A 15,950-nucleotide genomic window follows, 5' to 3' on the forward strand; every position below is an offset into this window, starting at 1 on the left:
ATATTAAAAGCCTCCCTTTTTTATCATCACTTCCGGTAGAACCGGAAATGACGTCAACTTTATTTTTTTTATTGAACACTAGGTATATTTTTTCATAAATGGAAAGATGGATTTTTTCTAAAAAATAAAAAGCAACCAATATCTTAAAATCAGTACTTCAAAAATGTTATATCAATCTATAGCTTGAAAAATTGACAGTCATGTCATTTATTCACATAAGTGATCTTTTAAAATGATTGAAATTTGCTCAAAGAACTATAAGTTTATCTTCCAAAAAAAAAAATTACAAGGATTGTATCAAATGAAAGAAATACGTGGTGTTCTCACATAATCTAAAGCATCAAGTTTTCAAACTGACATCAAAATTTAATTTTTTTTTTAATTTGATAAATACATCGCGTGGCCATTTTAATGCACATTATTGCCATCCTACCAACAAAACATCTATTACTTATACTGGTAGTTGGTTATTCATTGATATCTTATAGCCTAGTCGCCAGGTACTTGCATTAAATATATATTTTTTTAATTTCATGTTTATGAAGGTAAGATGACATAAATTTGAACCACAATAAATATAGTTACATTATTTAAACTTGTAGTAGTACTTCTTCCAACAGCTGATGTGGAGTATTTATTGGAAAATACATTAATTGTTTCGATTAATACATATACTCATAAACATCGTTGCATTAAGGCCAGTCGCTATGTTTTCTGCATGAAATTTTGGGTACATTTAAATATAGGCTGTCCATAACTTTCTTTATATCGGGTGTCTGAAAAATGACGGATTAACTCCCCACTACACTCTTAACAATCAACTGGTGAGTCTAGGAAAAATCCTCTCTCCTTTTCACATTTTGGTGATTGATGATTTTAAAATTGGTTGTTTTGCTACGTTTAACAACTAAACAACACATTCATTATCACAGTAAGTAGTAATAAAAACTTTTAGTTCTCGCCCATGACCATGTTTAATTGCCATTTCAGTTAGAATGTACAAAGATATGCTTATGTTATTTTTGTAATAATTTGCTAAACTTCCATTTGACAACATTGTTTGCCTAAAGCCGGCCATTCACGTTCCAACGCCGCAATACGATTGTATCGGATACAATTGTTGTACAATTCTGTTGAAAAGCAGTAGTACACACACATGTTACGACCTTGCAGTTAAAAATTTGCGATCATGGTGACAACATGTCCGACGAAATGACGAAAATGTACTTTTATAGCTGCTCTCACGGTTTGAATAACGTACACTGTCCAATCGTGTCCACACATGATCAAATTTCCATCCAATACAACACGATTGTACTGCCGCAGACAGACTTGTTCACCAACCGTCCACATCCAACTGATTTGCTTGATCGCATACACAAACGTTCAAAAACAATTCAGTTTTGTCGTATCCAACACAATTGTACTGCGGCGTTGGAACGTGAGTGGCGGGGTTTATAAAGTGAAGGTACAAATCAGCAAAAATCGAGTATGCAGTTAAAAATATTTGACGTATCGAACATTGTCAAAGTTTTCAAAACCCTACGTTTAATATATTCGCAGTGAATTTTAGGTCCCTTACAGGTGTTTTATTTTCGAATAAATTCTGTTGCTGGATGAACCTGAAAAAATCTTTTGAGCTTTAAGTGTTTTATTTTTTACGAATTTGGAAAAGTCGAGTGCCGCATTGTTAACCCTAACAATGCGGCATGGGGGTACCCACCCATGGTGTATTATTTTGGGAGCCCATGGAGATTTTTTTGTAAATTATTTAAAAGAATTTTGGGGAATTTTGGTGCTCTATTTTTGAAGAATTCTGACCTAACCTGTTTTTGAGTTAATTTTGGGACCCCGTTGTTTTTTTTTTTTTTTTTTTGAAAATTTAAAACCATCTTCAGGTTCTAGATATTCCTGTTTGGAAAGAATCGGAAAGTGCTTTGGAGCCTGTAGTGTCTTTTCTTATAATGACGTAATTAAATTTCTTAGAGGATACATCATGTGATAAAATCACTCTTACCTTGGCAGGCCTCACCCACCCGCCCTCTCTTTTCTTAGAGTGTATGTCATTTGCCAAAATCAGTCTTATTTTAGCAAATACTAGCCCCGCCCGCCCACCCTCTTTTTTCTTAGAGGGTATGTCATTTGTCAAAATAGGTCTTATTTTAGTAGCTACTAGTACCGCCCACCCACCCTCGCTTTTATTGGAAGGTATGTCATTTGCCAAAATGGCAGTTTTGTGATCATACTTTTTTTTGTTTTAGTGAAATTTTGCATTACGTATTTTTAAAAATCAATATCTCTACTAAATATTTAAGAAAATTTCGGAACACGATTTTCAACACTGTTTTCAGTTTACAAAACTCGAGAAATCGTACCAGGTACGGTTAGGGACACGGAATTTCAAACGACAACCAACTTTCTGACATTTCAAAACATTGTAGTCTTATACCTTATTGTCATTATGATTGACAGGTCGTTTGAAATTCCGTGTCCCAAACTGTATATCGATTTTTTTTGTTAGAAACGATACACAGTAATAAAAGTTTGTGTCGCAGAAGCTAAAAAACGTTTATTTTTACCATATCTCAGTCCAACAAATAAAGTCGAAAATATATCTGGTACGATTTCTAACGTTTTGTAAGATGAAAACAGTGGTGAAAACTGCGTTGCCAAGTTTTCATAAACAACTGAAATATGTATTACTGTTTAAAAAAACTACCCTCGCATTATATAGTGAAGGTTGTGGACAAGTTACATTTAAAATTTCATAACAATAAGTGTGTTAATAATGGAAATATTACATTCTGGAAATATATTGGCATCACCCTAAGAGGCAAACGTTGCGATTCCTCTTAATTATTTGGAAATCGGGAACTTATTGTGTACGCTGATGAAACTTCTTTAATTATAAGTGAAAATAAATCTAATATAATACAAATAATACGTTCCATAGGGAACGTTGCACCACTTAATAGTAAGTGGTGCAACGAAGTATTTTGATTTTACTAGTCTTTATTAAAAAAAATAAATACAATGGTTTTTGTCAAACTTGACATTTCCAGAAATGAGTAACTCTACGGTTACCTAATTGGAACATAAAACGGCAACATAAAAAAAACAAGTAAACAAATTTTTCTGTCATCTATTGACATAATTTCCAGAACGCTGATTGGTATGAAAATTGAGTTATATCTTAGGAATGTCGTATAGATGTTAAGATGGTAATCAAAACTTGTTTGATGATCCCCACCAACAACTTGATCACGCCACCCCAAAATTAGTCGGTAACAGTTTATTTATTTTTTAATCAATTACCACCCGCTACCGTGTTTAAAAATCATGTTGTTACAACTTTCTGTCTCTTTGTAAGACACGAAAATCAATTTTAATTCATATTTAATGCCTATTTTATGACAGCCACACTTGTCTTAAAAAATAGAAGATCAAATCGAACGCCATAACATAGTAAAATAGCAGCGCAATACTTAATAAAAGATAAAACTAAAGATGTAATTACAGTCTGCTTTACTAGTAAATTCAATAATTTTATTGTGCGTAACTTACAGATGATAGATAAATATATATCGACAAGGTACGGTAAGCATCTGCAGTTTGCAAGTTGCAAGTCGGGCCTTGTCGAACTTACTAATTCAGTCCCTCAGTTTTTATTCGTGCATTTTCCAGGCCGGAAATAGTGGATCTGCCCGCCTGGCGTCCCATCGAAAATCAAGACTACGAATACTCAACGACATCAGGCTACAGCCATAACACGTACCACGGCCCAACTCGGCACTACCGACCCATGCTGACCGGCTCGCAACTCATCACCCTCCAGCACGAAGAGCAGCGTCCCCTCCGCTTCACCGACTCGCCGCAGCACCACCCGCCCAACCCCTCTCCGCGCCGGAAGTCCAGCTCCACTAGCAACGACGGCTCCGAGCTGTACCCGCCGTACGACCGGACGGCCACAATCTACGTGCCCGGCGACTACCAGGGCGACGCGCACTGCCCGGGCTGTGCGGGTCGGTCGGACCCTGCCGTGGGCTACCACTACGGCCACTACCCCCCGGACCAGTATGCGGGCTACAGCTCCGAGTACAGTGGCACCACGATGTACGGCTACGGCACTGATTACGCGTACGACAATCCGAGTAGTGTCAGCAGCCACAGCGGCTCGCGGACGCCGCAGCGGCTGCCGCAGGGCCACAGGCGGACTCCCTCGAACGTGTCGAACAGCTCGACCGCGACCAGTGGCTCGAACGTGAACCCTAGTTTTAAGTTGGAGGACGAGGGTAGCTACTCGAGCTACCTGCGGCGGCCGTACGAACTCGACTACAACACCTTTTCGCGACAGAATTCGCAGGACTCGAATTTTGAGCGGCCGACGACGTTGGAGACGTCGGGATACACGAAGCTGCGGTCGAGTCTGAAGAGAAACAATTACCAGGCGGGGCAGGGACACTCGGGGGGAAACACCCCAACGAACCCGACTCCGCCGGATAGTTTAACGAGCGACGATAGTTCGTACGTGTCAGCGAAAGATAGCAACAGTTCGGTCAGTCGGGTGAGATTTTCACCTACCACGTTGATAGATCTACCGGTTCCGGGGCAGAATCAAGATCCGACGGTTCCGTTGCAGGCGAGGAGAGCGAGGAAGCCGCTGGTGGAGAAGGAGTTTTGGTCATAACATTTTGTGTATATTGTGTAGCGCGATGTGGCTTACGTAATTTTCTTGAGGTTTTTGAGGGTTAACATCGGCTACATTGAGGAATTTATTGTTAGCAATATTGAGGTATTTAATACTAGCCAATAAAGTGATTCGTGTGATGTTAAGGGATGGGGAGCCTGTTCGTTAACAAATCGATTGCTTGATTTTACGGCTAATTTTATTCATATACGACCAATACCATTTCCAAAAGGTCTGGCGCAGTAGGCCGTAATTTGGGTAATTCATCTCCTCTAGCACCGACTTTGTGATGAATAATATACTAGAGGACGTTAATTACTTAATATTTCAAAGAACCAGATATGAATAAAATCAATGATAGCAGTAATGAATTACAGCGCCATCTAATTTGGCGCATAAACAGTAATATGGCTTTGGGTTTACAACTGAATCCCAATTTTGTATTTATCATTCTTTGACAATAATGGTTAAAACAAAAATATAATTATTTAAACTGAACATTTTCTCAGTTCAGTTCATTCAGTTTTTTGACGTATGATAATATGAATAATGATGGAGTAGTGTTACGGGCCATAGAAGACAAAACGATCATCGATGTCCCATCAATTTCAGTTAACTGAAATTGTTACTTGTATTTAATACCAAAATAAAATTGACTAAAAAATATTTTACAATTTATTTTTTTAAATAATAAAAAAGACAATAGTTTGCAATATTTTTTTCTTAAAATATTTCAAATTATTGTCTTTTTTATTATTTAAAAAATGAACATCGGCTGTGCTTACAGATTATTGTTTCTAATATTCTTTTTGAAAATAACGTGTTTTTACTGTGTAAAATATAGACATAGAGAATGAAACACCGCTATTATGTTCTATATTGCAATTTAAAAGTTAACTCGATTCGTCAATCATTTTATAAGCTTTTAGTGGATATCAGTCATAAGCTTTCATATGCTGAACATAAATCTTCCACTAACTGAAATAGTTTCCAAATTTAAATTTCTATGATTATCTAAAATTCTTACGTTTTTGGGGAAACGATACTGTATGAATATTTAATAACTGATGTGATGTGATGTCTAAAATAATAAAGGTGGAAAATATCAAAAACTACCACTGTTTTCTACTGTTACCAGCGTCTCTAAGCTAGATGACCAACATATTATGATAACTCTGTCACAAGCTCCAAAAATGATGCAGAAACATAATTTTTTTATGAACAGCAAAAATCAAATTTGTCAGTGCACTTGCGTAATTTTTTAATTATAAAAAAAAACAGATGATTTCAAAATAGTAATGCAATCAGTTTTATAAACGTTGTAATTAACTATAGTTTTCGTAGGGACGATACTAAGAGAAAAATACTCATTTAAGGCAGATATCAATTGCTGTGATGTATTATGGAAAAGAAGATGGCGCTGAAATCGAAATTGTTTGGTATTAATTTTAATAACATCGACAGAAATGACAGTTTCATTTTCATTATGTGACTCCATTTTCCGTAACTAATTTTGGCTGTGGACTCGTTAGATTTACAAATCAAAAATTGAAATAACACACGCACGCATTCCAGCTTGCATTTATTTCTCTTGGATGTAGCATAAAAATGTGTTAGTGTCATTTCTGGTGAAACTGACTTCATCACGAATTACAAAAGGCAACGCATTTTGAGAATCGAGCAGTCCCCTCCTTAAGTACACTTATATATTCCTAGTCTAATTGTGTATATTTATTATATTTTATAATTAAACGGCAGATGTTAACTCTGTACAATGCGTATTTTGGCTGTAAATTTTTATGGTATTTGTAATAATTATACGTATGTTGTTTTTCGAAGTGGCCAATAGATCCCACCTTCGTGTGATCTCTTGGCCAATATTCTGCTCAAGTCACTGTATTTAGAATATCAGTGAAGACTCACAAACTGAAATCAACATTTCACAATCCATAGTGCCTGATTATGCAGCTTAGACGTACAAGTGATAAAAACATTAGTCATTTTGGTGCAATTTACTTAAATATGATGCATGGTTTTAATGATTTAGGTTTGTCGTAAAGAAAATATAAAATCATAATATTGCTGCCTTAAAGTATTGAATAGAAAAAAATTATCATTATGTGTAAATTTTATACCGGCGAGGTGGTGGAAGTTAACAGTTTGATTTTTGATGTCAAAACTTTTGTTCAAGTAGGATTCTATAATGCGGTTGTTTGACTTTACTGAAAAAGACTGGCTTTAAACATTCCAAGTATATCAAGTCTGGCTTTGCTTAGTCATATGCCCTGTTGATAATTATTGTAAATGAAACGACCAATTTTATTAATTTGTATAAATGAATAACAAGATTTTATTAATTAACGTACTCAGTTCTTAATGTTAGTAAGGGAAAAAGTATTATAATGTATTATATTGTCAGTGGAACTTCCTCCTAACCGTCGTTATTTTCAGTTAAAAGGAAGTTTCACGTTATTTAAGTACATGTGGCCATTGTATTTTTAACAATTACGAGGTTCAGTATTGGATAAATTGTACATAAAATATACATACCGTAGATTTTAGTTCATAACACGTGGCTTCCACAATGTGAAAATCATGTTATATTTATTAAATGAAAGAAACTTATGTATCATACATTCCAAATTTCTTTTCACAAGAAACTATTACTTAATACTCATTTGTGTGAATTGTAAACGACTCAAAATAGAATTTATAAAACTAATGTCTTTTCTTGGAGCAAAGATTAATAAAATCACTACAAGTATTACGTATTTTTATTAACCAGTATGTATCTATATGCAATGATTATATGAGTGAATCAAGAGCACCAGTCATATTCAAAATAATTCTATATGAATGAACAAGACGTTCAACTTGCTGTTTCTCGCAAAATCACACATATTGCAGCTAACCATAACAAATCTACAAAAAGATTTGATTGTAATTACAACACTTGTTGAGGGCTGTAGTTGCGATGTTAGATTAGACTGTCAAAACCGACTTCAATGTAAGAATTTTCTAACCAATAAGCGCGAGGTTTATCACATCTCTGTTGGGCGGTTCTACATAGTATGTAGTATAGTTTAAAGATGGAGGAAGGAAAAGGTAGCTATATAGTGGCACACATATTAACGTCATATTTAGTTCTAGCGACAAAGTGATTCGTTTGTCACTAAGAGATGAAAAATTTACTGGTAGAAGGTTTTTGCAGTTAGGAACGAGCTTCCCACATATGACTTCTATCACCGTGGTCTGACAAACTGTTGTGTCTATAGGTAAGCAGAGAAAAATGTTGTGCCTCGGTGGGATTCGAACCCACGTCTCCATGCATTCCGGGCAGGTATGCTGACCACTACACCACAAGACAACTTATCTTTACTCTGCTTACCGACGTGTTATTGTGCCGCTACAGTACTCCCCCCCCCAGCGACACAGCGCGCGGTCGTGCTGGGGTGCGAAGGAGATAGATGCTGGCGTCGCCCCTACCACTCTTACGGTCGTTGTTCGAACCCTGGCGGTGCTGCGGACCCCGAACACAGCGGGCACAGGGCGGTGGCAGAAGGATGTTGCGTGCGCGTTGCCTGTCGGTGGTCACCAATATAGGTAAGCAGAGAAAAATGTTGTGCCTCGGTGGGATCCGAACCCACGTCTCCATGCATTCCGGGCAGGTATGCTGACCACTACACCACAAGACAACTTATCTTTACTCTGCTTACCGACGTGTTATTGTGCCGCTACATGTCGTTGTTGAAACACGTCAAGACGCTATTGAAATTTTGGGTGTTGTTAGGGTAACAACATAGCTAAGTTATGTGCCCCCAGAGATTCTTGAAACTTGTAAGACAAGCATGTTTAAACTGCCTGTGTTACTGTTTAGTTTAGGTGGCAGTGAGTCAAGGAATAGTGTGGCAAGCATACTCTCTCCGTAAATGGAGAGAATACGAAACTAATCTGGTTCACTAGGAAAAGAAAAATTGGCACACTACAAATGCCAAAAATATTTACTAGGTACAACTCTTCAACTTTTGGATGAAGTCAAATACCCTTGGTGGGTGCGGACGCAGAAAGAAGAAATTAAAATCCAAAAATATGGATAACGAAATAAAAAACACACTGAGGAAGTGCTTTCGGGTACATCTCAAACTGAAAACCCAGCCACTGTGAGTTTGCAACCTCCTAAGAGGAAACGAATGTGTGGGGCTGAGATAAAAAGGCTGAGGATGGCTCGCTTGCAAGCAGAGGCGGCAAATGCCGACCCGCCGAAACCGGGCCCATCCTCCGGGACAAAGTCCAAGGGCAAAGGCCAGGTTGCTCTAGCCAACCCAACACAACTCAGGGGAAAAAAGACCTCAGGATCAAAAAAGAGAGTGCGGTGTTCAACCTCCACACCTTCGGTAGCACAAAAGCAAAAGAGGATGAGGAGGCAGAAGTCCACCTCTAAAGAACATAGCTACACGGAGGTAGCTGCAAGTCATCTCCGTGTAGCTGTGATTGATGTACAGCATCTACTTGGCAAGCTAACTGCTGACCAGGTGGAGATGGTACAAAATAGCCTGTGAGAGCACTGGACAGACAACTTGAACAGTGCCTGGCATCGGAAGACAAGCAGCCACTTTCACTTCTGGAATGGCTAAAACAAAAAGTGCGCACTCTAATATCCTTATGGGAAGGCGCACAACTTAACCAGGCCCCCTTGGTTCAGCTACAAAGACTGGTGAGGGCGACCCTGTGGATACCGAGACCACTGGTGGATGCAGAGGTCCTACTTTGCCAACTGGAGGGTCAGAACCAATGGGTCTGCGTTAAAAAATGGCTTCTTTTCCATCACGAAGCCAAAACAATCAGGGAGAGAGAGGGCAGGATAAACTATATGCTGTCCTCCTTCAACCTGAAACTTAAAGAGAAGGAGGCGTCGATTGAGGAAGGGCAGACCCCTATGGAAGAGATAGAAACGCCAAGGGATGAAGCATCTACCAGTGGGATCGGGCCGCAGATAAATTTCATCCTGATTAACCACCAGCATTGTCCCATGGCGACGACTGTTTTGTATCGTCGCCTAGACAAGATGTAGAACACTATAGCAATAATTCAAGGACCATGGATAGTAAAATCCAGGATCGCGGGGTTGAGCAATTTAAATGACACTGTTGTGTTTTTCAGGTACCACAATAGAATCTCCAAGGACATATATTTACATTCCTAGGAATATTAAAGCCGTCCTCCTACCTCAGGTCAGCTCTACAAACTCGGTTTCAATAAGAATTATTTTTTGTAACTATGCAACCGAAAGCACCAAACACCGCAGGTACCGACCCAATAGAAGAGAGATTATGGTCACTGTAGGGAGTGAACAAGAAAGTTCAACAGTTTTGTCTGATGAATTTTCAAATTCTACGTTATATGAAAAATTTTATGCCGCTTTGAACAGAGTCGCAAATGTATCATCTAGTTTTAAAAATGTAATAAGAGAGAGCATAAGATAGCATTTACAGAAACGTTTAGTAATAAACAAATAACATGGCACAAAAATTAACGTTCTTTAAAAAGAAAACAACGCAGACAAAGTGCAGATTCTAATTATGGACATGTCGTCCCCTGAGAACTTGTTTGATCCACAGATCAGAGCGCACTCAGGTTAATATCGACTCTAAGCGATTTACTACGAAGAACTAACCCGTTTCGACCATCTGGTCGGACTATACAACGAATAAGTGAACAAAGTTCTAGAACAGTGACAAAATTTACATTTAAAATTGCATTATCAATTGGTAGAACGCTCACCAAAATTTGTCACCAACAATGAAATTACGTAATCTCCCATTTTACAGTAGTAGATGTAATTTAAATTTTATATCCTCCTCTTATGGTTTATGAATCCGTGTTAAGCTTTTTATCTTTTTACCTTACATGTCAAGATTTTTGGAAAAAAATCAACAACATTTTCCAATTTATAGTTATTGGAAGCATGTTAAATCGTTAGTCAAGATTTATCCGTTGATGCTCCCCAGGGGGTTGATGATGCCATCTTAATCGAATAAATGTTATTTAAATGCTAAAAAGTAGCAAAGTCCTGAACTTGTGGTTTATAAATACATTATTGAGATTATTCGGCTTTTCGATTTCTCTATTTTTCAACTTTAGATGTTTCAATTATTCAGTATTTCAATTTTGGACATTTAAAATTTTTCCATTCTTCATATTTTCGGTTTCTCCATATTTTTATTTTTCGATGTTTCAATTTTCCAATGTTTTAATGATACAATTTCTCAATTTTTATCCTCTTCAATTTTACGATTTCTAAATATTTGGATTTTTCAATTTTTGAATTTTTCAAATTTTGACGTTTCTAGATTTCCAGTTTTCCGATTTCTGAAGTAATCTTTTTTTTATTTATCCATTTCTTCCCAAAGTTTCGATTTTTCACTTCTTCAATTCTTCAATTTTTCAGGTTTTTGACGTTTGAATTTTTCGATTTCCCAGGTTTTTGATTTTTCGATCTTTTAAGTTTACGATTTTTCAACTTCTGGATTTCCCGATTTTCAGTTTTTCTTTTTTAAACTTTAGATTTTTCAATTTTTCGACTGTTTTATATTTCGATTTGTCGAGTTTTCAGTTCTTCTATATATGTATTTCAATTTTTCAATTTTCGGGATTTTTAACATTTTCGATTTTCCATCTTTTTTTTTAACTTTTCGATTTTCAAATTTTTGGATGTTTCGATTTTTCTTTCCATGATCCGATTTTTCAGTTTCTCGATTTTTTAATTTTACATTTTCCAATTTGTATTTTTTTCATTTTTTCATGTTTGGATTATTTATTATTGCTAAAAGTAAAAGTAAAAAATTGGTCTAAAGAGTTTAGACAGTATTTCCCGCGCTGTCGGAAACGTGACGACTGCATACCTATTATGTTTTTTTCGCATTAGATTTCAAAGCATTCGGTTTTGTAGTTCTTGATTAAATCAATAAAATAAATTTGCGCATTTATTAAATTTTTTTAGTCACCCTGTATATCCAAATCCAAAAAATATGAATGGAATGATAAATTACAAGAAGAGACTCATCATATTTTGTACATTGTAGATAGGATTTATTCGGCAAACTTTTGAGCTGACGTCATCAATTTTTTGGAGGGGATAAGTATATAAATATTTTTACTAAAATTTTAGTATGTTCTTTATAACCTTAAAACGTTCGCAAAATTTCAAAGCATTCGGTTCTGTAGTTCCTGTTTAAATCAATAAAATAAATTCACGCATTTATTAATTTTTTTAGGTGCATTTGCATATCCAAAAAATAAGAATGGAATGATAAATCGCAAGAAGAGACTCATCATATTTTGTACACTTTAGATAGGATTTATTCAGCAAAATTTTGGGGTGACGTCATCAATTTTTTGGAGGGGATAACTAAATATATTGTGATTAAAATTTTATCATGCTTATCATAACTGTAAACCATCTGCAAGATTTCAAAGCATTCGGTTTTGTAGATTCCAAATTAAATGTCAAAATGTTGTTTCCCAATTTTGATTTTTTTTCCAAAAATCCGGATGTTTCGGGTAAAACCTCAATTCGGAGTCGTAAACTACATGTGTAAGACTATGTTATTGAATACAATTTAAAACCCAATTACTATGTACAATTTTGAAGTGACTTCATCACATTAGTGGTGGGGATGATTAGACAAATTTTGGTTAGCGTTTTATGATCTACATGATATACCTAATATAAACACAAAATTTGACAACAGACAGACAGACGGAAACGGGAGACCTATTTCTTCATCTTCTAGGGGTCATGAAAGATCGAGAAAATGTAAAAGTAGAAAGTCTGCCGACGGACTCGATTACAATACTTCCTTTGCTTACTCGGGAAGTAAAAATAACTACCAAAATTGTGACTAAAAATATGCAAAAATTAATAGAAAATAGAACACAATGCTGATAAAACATAAAAATAACTGTACTTTTCCAAAAAAAATCTATTGGATGATTGCGGTTCCACTAGTATTGCTAATTTAGGACGTTTTGTTAGTATCAAACACAAAGAAATAATTCTTAGTTAAACAAAAAAATAGGTGCATGTCAAAATCGAGTGAAACATGTGAGATGTGACATATGGTTGTAAATAAAAGCATCTAAATAATAACTATTTCCTGCAGAAATTCTGGACGCTTAGAGTCGACATTGGCCTGAGCGCGTAGTAGTAGTAGAATGTATAAAATTATAAAAATTTACATACTTTTAAATCGAATTATATCAGCAATGAAAGAAGTCAACTTGTAAAAGAGTTTCAACAATGTTCGTCATGAGTTTTATGATCTGAACTGATTATACCTGAAAGGGTCGGTCGAAGGTTCCCTGCTGTGTCAAACTGAACCATTGGATTGAAACGGATCCTTTGTGAATAGGGTTGCCTAGTTTCACGTTATTTTCATTATTCAATATTTTTTTAAAAAGCAAACATTTTGATAAAATAAATTTTAAACAAAAATGATCGGTTCTTTCCCATAGAGCCTAATGTTGTCTTTGCACTGATATAAAAGTTGAAGCGAAACATGCTCTCTCCTCGTCTAAAAATCGAATGTCCTTCGAACAATTAACGATTAATTAAACATTAAACAATCACTTATTTTAAAAAATATTGTTTCTTCAAAGTCAAAATTACGCCCGTGCAATGAATTTCTATTTAGCTCATTTTTCGGTCTGCTACTGGGACACTGGAAATATAAACCTCATCATCGGTACCGATGCAAATGCCCACTGTCTGCTGTGGGGGAGCAAAGATACTAATGAAAGAGGACAAAAACACTAACTGAATATCTTTTAGCAACAAATCTAGAGATTCTCAATCGAGGCTGCGTACCAACTTTCGTAACATCGCGTAGTCAATCAGTAATAAATATTACACTGGCTACATGGGATATGGAATTCAGGGGTGATAATAATTGATATGAAATTAGATCCTTAGTACTAACGTAATGTAACAATATGTCACAATATACTTATAATGCAATGGGACGTCTATGGATTATGTATACGTTAAAATGTATAGACATAGAGATAAAGACGTACAGGAACCCTAGGTTGACGAACTGGGATTTATACAATGAAGAACTGGAAGACAGACTGAGGACCTCCGTATAGTAGATACCAATGGTATATAAATCGACAGAAGACACAGAGAAAAGTTTGACCATTATCAACGACTCTCTAATGTCAGGTTATGAGAAAAGTTGCTCCCTAGAGAAGGAAGGCCTGGGCAAAGGTACACCATGGTGGAACCGAAGGCTCAGCGTACTTCAATCGGGGCTAAGAAAACTTTTCAGTAGAGCAAAAAACGCTAAGAAATGTGAAGACTGGGAAGCCTATAAAGAGCATCGGAAAGAGTTTAAGAAAGAAGAAACGGAAAACGTGAAGATCTTTGCAGCGACCTAACGTCGACTGCTTCAGTCGCAAGGCTGAAGAGAGTTCTCTCGAAGGACTACGCACATCAACCAGGTTTCCTAAAAAAAGGTGGTACTTGTACAGCTACCTTAGAAGAATCCACATGTCCACAGAACTTTTACGACAGACTGTTTCCAGGCAGCATAAGGACTACCTCCCATTCCAAAAGGGATGTAGCCAGTATTCAACCTTCCCCGAAGGACTGGCGGCAAAGGTAGTCACGGAGGCAAGACTGGAGTGGGCAGTTGACAGCTTTTCCCCATGTAAATCTCCGGGAGTGGATTGTGTCTATCCCGCCCTCCTGCAGAGGCGAATGAGCAGACTACGCCTTATTGTTGCCAATGCTTCGGGCGTGTCTGGCTTTCAGCTACATACCGAATGCATGGCGAAAAGTTGTCGTGTCCATCCGTGTTATTATCGGTGACCAAGCATGGACACTAACAAAATTATTTATTTGGGTGTAGGCCCATTTCCTTGGAAATGGATAGCTAAATTGCAATCAGGGAGAGGTAATAAGTAAAATGTAGTCTTCATTTAACAAGTATATTAAATATAAATTCAAACAGAATTAATGGTTAAAATTGTAAGTCCCAGACAAAAGGTTAAATATAAATACATTCTTAAGGCTATGCAACCAAAAATCGTTATTTGACGCGTCCGCTAAAAAATTCCTACCTACTTGATAAAACAAAACTAAAAAAGTTACTATTCACTTCAATTATTTAGATACATGGCAATCAACAGTTACTATAAAAGGCCAAATATCAATGTCTCCTTAAAGTTAAATTAAACGAAAACGTTATTTGAAATATCCTTTAAATATTGTTTCCCTATCCCTGATTAATAAGATATTAGCATAAAACTTAAATTAATTGGTAGTAACAAATTAAAAAGAATAAAATAAACTGTTCAAAAATCATGGAAGGAAGTTTCCGGACCTTAGAGCAAAAATAACAAATGAAAATACTACATATTTCTAAACTGCGCGATTATTCATTAACTACGGGAAGTCTTAAAGTTTTTATTAAGGTACACGGGCTATCCGGAAATCCCCCCAAGATTCGTCAAAATTCCGATATTCACATTAAAACAGGGACCGCTGAGTGCAGTGACCGCTTTCGATATCTTCATCATTTTGTTAATGGCGTTTGCATTTAAGCGACAGACTCGTAACCCATCTCTCAGATAATTCCTCAGTTCTTAATTGATAAACGTTCGCCCTTTCGATGACAGTAATGGACCATTCCCCAATTTAATAAGTTAAATTTTCCGTATAATGACGGCGGTTCAGGTTAATCACACATCAGGCGATTATCGAAGAAGGCACAGAAGCAAGATAACACATGCATGAGGGTTTAAATTTAGAATCTTTCACTTACAAAAAACCATGGAACTTTTCTAAGTCTTCCTTCGCAATTTCGGGCAAAAGAACTATCAGCTGGACAAGGCTTCAGCACGGCTCTACTTGGGTATCGATCGTCGTGGGTACTTTTCGTCTTCGTGGCACGCTGGATTCGACTTCCTCGACTTCCAGATTTTGCGACCTTTTATACGGCGTTTTTCTCATTAATTATGTCTTTGGTGGCATCTTTATGAGTGCACGTGGTATTCATATTTGGGTTAGTTGATAAGAATGCAATCCTTTTGGGCTTTATTTAGAGGTTTTATAAGTCTTAGTTTCGTTGTTTCGAGAATTTCGTCAGACTGATAAGTCGCAAAATAGATTGATGGTAATGCGTGAGATTTGGTAGTTAATTTGGTGTGATTTATTTGGTGTTGGCTCCTCTGTGTTTTTAATTGAATGTCGTTAGTATCA

The 15,950-nt window shown here is 36.5% G+C and overlaps 1 protein-coding gene across 2 annotated transcripts in view; it reads left to right on the plus strand.

Annotated features, from left to right (window-relative positions):
- LOC135131563 (mitogen-activated protein kinase kinase kinase 11-like) overlaps nt 1-7,451 on the plus strand; it is an 83,000-nt gene extending 75,549 nt beyond the window's left edge. For both annotated transcript variants that reach the window (XM_064059372.1, XM_064059381.1), the window contains one exon: nt 3,685-7,451. In XM_064059372.1, the coding sequence (XP_063915442.1) occupies nt 3,685-4,687 (1,003 nt within the window). In that variant the 3' untranslated portion in view covers nt 4,688-7,451. The remainder of the gene's footprint in view (nt 1-3,684) is intronic.
- Nucleotides 7,452-15,950: the final 8,499 nt, after the last annotated feature.

Source organism: Zophobas morio, unplaced genomic scaffold, assembly GCF_036711695.1.
Source record: "Zophobas morio isolate AGI-343-1 ecotype UQ-CSIRO unplaced genomic scaffold, CSIRO_AGI_Zmor_V1 ptg000002l, whole genome shotgun sequence".
In the NCBI taxonomy this organism is placed as follows: domain Eukaryota; kingdom Metazoa; phylum Arthropoda; class Insecta; order Coleoptera; family Tenebrionidae; genus Zophobas; species Zophobas morio.